We start from the raw sequence: 9805 nt of genomic DNA on the forward strand, positions 1-9805 counted from the left end.
CTATGATACTGAAATTTTTGTAAAAAACTTGAATTTAAGCCAGGCGCCAGTGGTTCACGCCTGTAATCCTAGCTACTCAGGAGGCTGAGATCTGAGGATCGTGGTTCAAAGCCAGCCCGAGCAGGAAAGTCTGTGAGATTCTTATTTCTAGTAAACCACTAAAAAACTGGAAGTGGCGCTGTGGCTCAAGCGGTAGAGTACTCGCCTTGAGCTGAAGAGCACAGTGACAGCGTCCAGGCCCAGAGTTCAAGCCCCATGACCAATAAAACAAAAAACAAAAAACAAAAAAAAAACAAACTTGAATTTAAGGAAGATTGTGATTTGATGACACATTTAATGAGCTATCTGTAGGTACATGAAGGTTTAGAAATGCCCATCTAATTAGACTGAATAGTTCTTAGGAGATAAGAGTCTTAAACTTTTCCCTGGGCTGGCTGGGAAGCATAATCCTTCTGCCCTATACTCTCAAGATATTGGTGCATTACTATAGATCTGTACAAAGAAGAGTAGGCAAAAGGGTATATATTTTCAAAACTTAAATTTTATCTTATGGATGTTTTTGCTTCCATGTGGCTTATATCTAACATATTTAGTTTTAGTCCTTTTGAAAACAGTATATTTGGTTTTTGGATAAAAATTTTTTGAGAGTGGAGTGTTGGCACCCCCCCACCCCACGCTGTCCCTCTCCCCCCCAGTTGACTACAAGCTATATACTAACTTAGCTCCTTTTTCTCATTGACATTAATCTGTGTTAAATTCCTATAGAATATGATTTTGTTTAATCTTAAAAAGAAGTCCTTAAAATGTTTTTTTTCCAGGATTCTAGGCTATTGGGACAGATAATGAACAAACTCTAGAGTGTATTTCGCTGTATCCTGTGAGCACACAGCAGCTAGCTGTGTAGAATAGATATCTAGCAGACTGAATAGAATAGACTGGCAGAATAGATATCTCTAAAACAAGGAAAACTCAAAATTTTCTGATCAAGTCATAAATGCTTTATTTTGTTTGCCAGAGAGTACACGAGGCCCAAAGAGCTGTTCTCAACGAAGTCAGATATACTGTTAACTTGCCAGCTCACCCACTTAATCCTGACATCCTTTTCTGTCAGCACTGGCCTCAACTACAAGCTGGTAACAAAAAAGGAACTAAAATCTCATGTGGGTTTAAAATCTGATTAATTCCCCCACGTGTCCCTATTTGTTCAACAGGACTAGGAACAGTCAGAATGTAGTCCTCTAATATGGGAATGTGACAGCTCGGGTCTTGTTGGTAAATAAAGAGACCTGCTCTCAACTGGTAAACTTGTATACTGTGTAAGAAGATGTTCAGATATTCAGTCACTCTATCACACTGTCCAATTTAATTTTATGATTTTTTAAGGAATATTTATAAGAGAACACTTAACTATCCTGAGCTGTTTGTGTGTAATATAGTTTCCCAAACATAATTTTTATCATTATGAAAGGAAGGTTTTGCTGATTGTTTATATTTTTAATCAGTGCATAAATCTGAGAATATTTTTAAAACCTATAGCTTATTATAGCAAAACCAAGATTTCTAACTATTTAAAACCTAATAAATGAGCAAAGAATACAAATCTGGAAATATTTTAGCATCTATAGCTCATAATAGAAAAAACAGATTTCTAACTATTTAAATGTATTAAATGAACAAGACTGAAGTATTAAAGTGCTGTGACTTGCCAGTTAATTTAAAATGTGTTCATGAGTTTCTGCTATTTGCTTTCTCCACACTTTGACTTTTCAATCTCGCAAACACATATGCTGCTGGATGAATAATTTATGTTTTAGCACATAAATATTTTATAACTGGATTGTTTGCATAGTGCATTTTTACATTTGTTGAGGGGCATTATTTCTATGTAAAGTGGATTTCATAGGAGGTTAGCAATTTACCATGTCACTGTTCACATTCCAGATGTTGAATGTGGAGGTGGTTTTTATATCAGAAGCTTGGTCAGTGACATTGGCAGAGGTAAGCAGAAAGTGAATTATGAGTTATCATTTAGAGAGCAATGTTACTCTTGATGAGGAGAAGGAATTTTCTTTTTCTCATTTCTGAGTTCCATCCTGAGGAGCATTGTTGGTTGATTGCTTGCCACATCTGCTTCAGCAGCTGCAGTGAGTGACTTAGAATAGGAAAGAAAGAAGAGAAAAGGAGGAACAGAAAATGGATGGGAATGACAGAGATGAGGGTTAGCATTTTTTTAAAATACAAAACATTTTAACTCAAAGTAAGGATTTAAAAAAAATAGTTGTCCTTCTAAAATATATTTTTCTTGATAAGGATATGTTAAGTAATAAAAGAATCTGTGCAAGTTCTTTGTATACTTTAAAGCAGTGTGTTATGTCTAAGATGAATTATTAAACATGGTTTTACTTCTTAATCATCTGCTTATCCAAAGGACCTTGTTATATTTGAATATGACAGTTTTAAGTTTTACTGTAGTTTTGAGAGATCTGAATAACATTCTTCTGTCATTTGAAAAATTTTAGACCATGAAATACTAAAGTACTTATCTCCTGAATTTATTTTATTGCTGTAGAACTCTCTTCCTGTGCCAGTGTGCTAGAGCTGACCCGAACCAAACAGGGACCATTTACCCTGGAAGAGCACGCTCTTCCCGAAGACAAGTGGACGATTGATGACATTGCCCAATGCCTTGAGCATTGTTCATCCCTTCTCCCTGCAGAGTTGGCACTTAAAAAATCAAAACCTGAGGGGTCTCATGAGCAGGTTTTGAGCTGTGAATATATAACCCTAAATGAGACAAAAGGAGAGGATGATGGAATTAAGACACTTTGAGTTTGGCTTGGAAGTATCATTTCCTGGTTGATACTGAATCCTATGTAAAGATGCAGAATTCAAGGAACTTGACAACTATTTTTTTTTTGCATGAAGAAAAATGACCATCGTTTATAATCCTTATAGCATGCAGTTTATGTATTATATGTGATGTATAGCCTTGAACTCATTCAGTTTTTTGAAGATGTTTTTATGTAGTTAAACTAGACTTTGACTGGATTCAGGAAAATTAACTTTATGGATTTGATCTTCAGTCTTTTTCTTGTGAAAAAGTGGAACAACAATGCTAACTAAAGAAAAAAGAAGTATGATTTACATGTTTCTTTATTTCATAGAAGTGCCATTTTAATTTTATTCAGGCTTTTCCAGGTGGTCTCAATGCTTTGAAATTCTTCAAGTATGTGTGAAATGGCCATTATTGATCTCTTATATTTTGGAGAGTTCAATATTATTAAAAACATTAAGCTGATAAGACTGTACTCATCTAGTACTGAGTATGTTTATTTAGATCTTGGAAATGAAGTTTTATAATATTTGTAAATGAGCAAATTATGGCTATTACTACTAATAGTATGTAAATAGAAAATTCATATTTAATTAACTTCACCTCTGCCTTTGAGTGGGTCACCGAGCTCCTGTGGCTTTGTATTGTGGCAGCTATGAGCTATTTCTTTGCATCAACAGTCTGCTACTTTGTAGCAGCTTACTAAGTGACATATTTAAAAAAAAATTTTTTTTTTTTTTTGGTCAGTCATGGGGCTTGAACTCTGGGCTTGGTCACTGTCCTTGTGCTCTTCAGCTCAAGGAGAGCACTCTAACATTTGAACCAGAGCGCCACTTCCAGTTTTCTAGTGGTTTATTGGAGATAAGAGTCTCATGGACTTTCCCGCCCAGGCTGGCTTTGAACCGCAATTCCCAGATCTCAGCCTCCTCAGTAGCTAGGATGACAGGCATGAGCCACCATTGCCCCGCATATTTTTAAAATTTTAACTAAAGACTAGACCCTGAATTAAAATTTTCCTTTGTCCTTCTTTAGCATTTATTTGTATTTCTTTATAGGGCATTAATCCCCATGACATGGTTTCTTTGGTGGTTTGTTCTTTCAAGTGATATTTATAGACATGGGGAGAGAGCTGCCCTGCATTTCTAGCTAATCTCTTCTGCTCAAAATATTTTAAAACAGTGATTTTCAAATGTTCCCATTCAAAGAGCTTTGGGAAAGTTCTGAATCCCTTTTTACCATAATTTTGAAAATGTTGTCATGTTGCAAAATAGTATTTCATGTGAGGGTTTCATATTTTTGTTCTAGAAAAGTGATAAATTGTGCAGCTAGTCATAAAGGCATTCAAATCCCTATTCATTTACTGAAACACAGTTTCAAAAGGAACACTTACTAAAAATTCATAAAGTAGGAGTTTCTTGATTTTTTTTCAGTTGCCTTTTCTTGTGCGCGCGCGTGCATGTGTGCGTGCGTGTGTGTGCGTGCGTGCGTGCGTGCGTGCGTGCGTGTGTGTGTGTGTCCCAGGAACTACTATCCCATTAGCTTTTAAGATCAAGACTAATACTGTATACCATGAGCTATAGCTCCACTTCTAGCCTTTTGGTGTTTAATTGAAGATAAGAGTCTCATGGAGTTTTCTTCTAAACTGGCTTTGAACCATAATCTTCAGATCCCAGCCTCCTGAGTAGCTCAGATTATAGGCGCGAGCCACGGTGCCTGGCTCCATTGCCTTTCTTTAGTTTGTTGCTGTGTTCAACCTCTAATTCAAAAGTTTTAAATTTACAAACTAAAATGGTTTTACTGGGGCTAATCTAGTAAATAATATAACAAGCTAGAGGTTTCAGAAACAGGTTCTCACCATATTGGCAACTTATTTTAAATGAAAATTAAACTTTCTCTTAGTATGAGAAAGAAAATAAGGAATATTAATGTGATGCATTAACCTACATAGCAAACAATAAATTTATAAAATGAATGTAATTTTATTTATTCTTATCCAGTGACTTGTGGTTTGTGTTGACCAGAGTAGTGTGGCTATCTCTGCCTGTTGGAATGGGACAGTGTGCAGTATGAATTCATTCATTGCCAGATCATCCAAATAGAGGAGTATTTAGATTTTGGAGCATAATTAGGCTTTTCTTCTCTTTTTTTCCTTTTCAATTGAAATATTGATTCATAGTTTGCAAATAGGAAAGAATAATGATTATTTGAAAAGATGAATAACTTTTAAAAAGGATACAGGCAGCCAGCACCTATATCCTGGTTATTACTCAAGAGACTGAGATCCAGAAGATCAAGGTTTGAAGCCAGCCCAGGCAGGGAAGTCTTTGAGACCTATCTCCAAAATAACACCTAAAAGAGCTGGCCTAAAGGTGTGACTCAAGTAGTAGAGCTCAAGCTAAACAAGCAAATCGAGTAAGAGCATGGTCTGAGTTCAAACCCTAGTATCACACACTCAAAATCAAGATAGCCAACGTTTTATATTTAAAGCATTGGAAAAAATTGCCACATGAAAAAATTATTCATAATCCTCATGTATAACCATTAGGAATTATAATTTTAATATTATTTTTCTTTTTAAAATTCACATGACAGCCTTATGGCATTTATACTTCTTACTGGCTGTTACTCAGTTGATACTGTTTTTTGGTATGGGTACTGTGGCTTGAACTCAGTATTGGGCTTTTTTGAGCAAAGGCTGGTGTTTTATCACTTGAGCCACACCTTCACTTCTGGCTTTTTGTGGCTAATTAGAAATAGGAGTCTAAGAGACTGAGATCTGAGGATTTCGGATCTCACCTGCCTGATTAGCTGGGATTACAGCCATGAGCCTTAGAGTCCAGCCTGTATGTAGTTTTGATGGTTATTTTAACCATAGTATTTTATACTTACAATTCATTTAAATCATTTTCCTGTTACTGAATACTGAAATGGTTTTCAGTTTAATTAGGCAATTTTTTGAATGGCAGTCTTAAATGAAATAATGTGAAAATTTTTATGGTTTCTTTGCCTTCATGTATTTCCAAAGACTTGTAGCATTTTACAATGTCACTATTTGTGTAGGGGTTTTGTATGTTGTTACTAATTTAGTAAATGTAAAAAAGAAAGTTTTTGTATGATTCATCTGCATAACTTTGTTCATTTATATAAATAAATGTCTTAATGGTTTCTTTATACATTTTCATGAGTTATTTATACAGCAAATGTTTGGTAGAAGTATTTTGTTTTAGTTATCCAAACTTTAAACTTATTTTAGTAATTTTTCCCTTTCTTTGTCAGGTGTTTCAGTGTGTGCAGTTAAAACTTACTATAACTAAAATATTCTTGGGCTGGGAAGGTGGCTCAGTGGTAAAGTGCTTGCCTTGCATGCATGAGGCCCTGGGTTTGATTCCTCAGCACCACATAAGCAAAAAGCAAAAAACCGGAAGTGGCGCTGTGGCTCTAGTGGTAGAGTGCTAGCCCTGAGCTGAAGAGCTGAGGGATAGCCCCCAGGCCCAAAGTTCAAGCCCCACGACCAGACTCAAATAAAATAAAATAAAATATTCTTAACTCTCACAATCTGAAACTAAGCTGCTTTGAGGTCAAGTCATAGAAAAATGAATGTCTTTTGAAAGTCTTGTATTAAATTCCAACTCTTTTATATTAAGAAAAGTCTATGCTTTATATATTTTAGGTCTAAAACTTCCATGATGCGATGACGTTGTGTTATTACCCACAAACAGAGTAACTTAGAAATTCCCTCCCCCTCTCTCCCTCTCCCTCTCTCTTTCCCTCTCCCTCTCTATCTCCCTCTAACCCCCTCTCTGTGGGGTTTCAACTCAGAGCTTCATACTAGGATCTCGGTTCAAAGCCAGCCCTGGCAGGAAAGTTCGTGAGACTTTTGTCTCCAATTAACGACCAGAAAACTGGAAATGGTACTGTTCAAATGTAGAGTGCTTGCCTTGAGTTGAAAGCTGAGTTGATGAGCTCAGGAACAGTACCCAGGCACAGGGTTCAAGCCTCAAGACCAAAAAAAACCAAACAAAAACAAAGAAACCCTCCTTAACCAACAGTTGTCAAAAGTAGTCATAGAATTGTTTTTACTTGTGGCTCTTAAAAATCTAAGAGCTTTAAAATGATAGAAGTTTGCTTTCTATAAATTCAAAATTGCAAATTGTAAATAAGAGCTAAACTCCCATTTTCTTAAACTGATTACATGTTTTCTTAAAAACTTGAATTAATACAAGCCATTGACTCATTATCAAAGATTATGTATCTAAACTGGGCACCAGTGGCTCATGTTGGTCATCCTATTACTTGTGAGGCTAAGATCATAATTCTGGACCAGCCCAGACAGAAAAGTTCGCAAGACTCCATCTCAATGGAAGAAGCTGGGTGTATGGTACATGGATTTGTCAGCCTAGTTTCAGGGGGAAGCCAAAATATGTCCCAAGTGTTTATCCAGGCAATTAGTAAGGTGCAAAAAGGGACTGGAGGCATGGTTCAGTGGTAGCATGTCTACCCAGCAAAGTACAGATTTCAAATCCCAGTATTATTCTTCCAAAGTTATCCATATAAGAAAAGTGTTTGATATCAGATCCTCAGTACATGTTATGCCCTTCTGACCATTTGTGTATCAGACTTACAATGAGCATTTAGAGGTTCAGTTAGGAAGTGAATTTTATATATACATAATACACACACACACACACACACACACACACACATACATACTGATACTAGGGGGCTGATACTAGGGCTGAAACTCAGAGGCATGTCTCACTTGGCTTTTTAGCTCAAGCTTTTCATTCTAACGCTTGAGCCATATCTCCAGTTCTAACTTTGGCGCAGGCTGGCACAGGCTGGTTTCAAACCAGGATCTTCACATCTCAGCCTCTTGAGTAACTAGAAAATTGTTCTGTTTTAAAGGAAGGAAATAATTTTGTTTGTGTCATGATGTATGTAATAGAACAATATGATTCAAATTACTCCAAAATGCTCAAACCATCATTAAATAGAGGGAGATAATAGGAAGTTTAGGCAATGAACTGTTTATAATGGCCTAATACTTAAAATTACAAAGAAGGGTTGCCTTGATATAATTTCTTTTTAAAGTTATACGTGAGCAACTCTAACTTGCCATAATTGTTCATTAAATACCATGTGCATGTAATAATCTTCATTTGTTGATTTGTGACCTAAATTTTATGAACTTTCTGTTATATTTGTGATACCAGACAGAATGTTGAAGTCAGAAATTACTTTATGCCAGTGGCTCACACCTGTAATCCTAGCTCATCAGTAGGCTGAGATCTGATATTCGAGGTTCAGGAAAGTGTGAGACTCTTAATCTCTAACTATCAAAAAAGACAGAAGTGGAGATGTGACTCAAGTGGTAGAGCTTTAGCTTTGAGCAAAAAAGCTCAGGGACAGGCCTCAGCCCTAAGTTTAAGTTCTAGGATGAGAAGGAGAGGGAGGGAAATGAGTGAGAGAGGAAAGAGAAGGGGGGGATAGGAGAAAAGAGAAGGGGGATAGGAGGGAAGAAAAGGGGGGGACAGGAGAAGAGAAAGAAAGATTGGTTGTGGTTTTTTTTTTTTTTTGTCGGTCATGGGGCTTGAACTCTGGGCTTGGGCGCTGTCCCTCAGCTCTTCAGCTCAAGGCGAGCGCTCTACCACTTGAGCTACAGCGCCACTTCCGGTTTTCTAGTGATTTATTGGAGATAGGAGTCTCACGGTCTTTCCTGCCCGGGCTGGCTTTGAACCGCGATTCTCAGATCTCAGCCTCCTGAGTAGCTAGGATTACAGGCGTGAGCCACCGGCGCCCGGCTGGTTGTGGTTTTTTTGTTGTTGGGTTTTTTGGTTTTTGTTTTTGTTTTGTCAGTCATGGGGCTTGAATTCAGGGACTTGTTGCTGTCCCTGAGCTCTTTTGCTCAAGGCTAATGCTCTGCCACTTTGAGCCACAGCACCATTTCCACTTCCGGTTTTTGAGTGGTTGAATGGAGATAAAAATCTCACAGGCTTTTCTGCCCTGGCTGGCTTCGAACCTCAATCCTCAGATCTCAGCCTCCTGAGTAGCTAGGATTACAGGTGTGAGCCAGTAGCACCCTGCTGACATTATTTTTATTTTAGTCTTACCATTATCTTGACAATACAACATACTAGGATTCTAACTATTACTATTATTATGTTTTTTGGTCGGTCGTGGGCCTTGAACTCTGGGCCTGAGCGCTGTCCCTCAGGTCTTCAGCTCAAAGCTAGTGTTCTACCACTTGAGCTACAGCGCCATTCCAGTTTTCTGGTGGTTTATTGGAGATAAGAGTTTCACGGACTTTCCTGCCCAGGCTCGCTTTGAACCGAGATCCTCAGATCTCAGCCTCATGAGTAGCTAGGATTACAGGCGTGAGCCATGGCGCCTGGCTCTAACTCTATTATTAATCAGAACTTTGATCCTAGGTGAATCACTTAGTTATGTTGGCCCTTATTTTATTCACCTTTAAAACAAAGGAAACATCTCTCAGAACCTTTCTAATGTCAACTTATTATTATTATTATTATTATTATTATTATTTTATTGTAAAGATACTGTACTGAGGGGTTAGTTACATGAGTAAGGTAATCAGTACATTTCCACTTGAGCATTGTTACCCCCTCCTTTGTTTTTCCCCAGCCATCCCTTCCCTTCCTACCTCCCCAACTCCTCCCTCCCCCTCCCTCTAATCTGTAAAGTTCATTTTCAACATAGTGTCTTGTACATCTCATTGTTACAGTGGGTCAACCTGTATCCTTATTTCAGCATTTTGTTATTTCCCTCCCCTCCCCAAATTAGAAAAATGTATATACAAGATGCAGGGCACCAGAATCAAATACAGTGACAACAGGGGTTATACCACAGGGCAAGAAAGTACAAAAGAAACAAAAAAAATCACATAGAACATTAATAGCAAAGATAAAACCTCTTGTGTCTCTATCTTGGGGTTCATTTCACTTAGCATCATCT

General features: G+C 37.4%; 1 protein-coding gene across 2 annotated transcripts in view; it reads left to right on the top strand.

The window, feature by feature from the left end:
• The window catches only part of Trub1 (TruB pseudouridine synthase family member 1), a 30777-nt gene extending 22482 nt beyond the window's left edge, over positions 1 to 8295 (top strand). Inside the window, exons 7-8 of one of the 2 annotated variants that reach the window (XM_069988088.1) lie at positions 1942 to 1998; positions 2570 to 8295. In XM_069988088.1, the coding sequence (XP_069844189.1) occupies positions 1942 to 1998; positions 2570 to 2829 (317 nt within the window). In that variant the 3' untranslated portion in view covers positions 2830 to 8295. The remainder of the gene's footprint in view (positions 1 to 1941; positions 1999 to 2569) is intronic. The other variant, XM_069988089.1, reaches the window with a different exon arrangement.
• The last annotated feature ends 1510 nt before the right edge of the window (positions 8296 to 9805 follow it).

Source organism: Dipodomys merriami, unplaced genomic scaffold, assembly GCF_024711535.1.
Source record: "Dipodomys merriami isolate MVZ:Mamm:240054 unplaced genomic scaffold, mDipMer1.0.p SCAF_35, whole genome shotgun sequence".
Lineage (NCBI taxonomy): Eukaryota > Metazoa > Chordata > Mammalia > Rodentia > Heteromyidae > Dipodomys > Dipodomys merriami.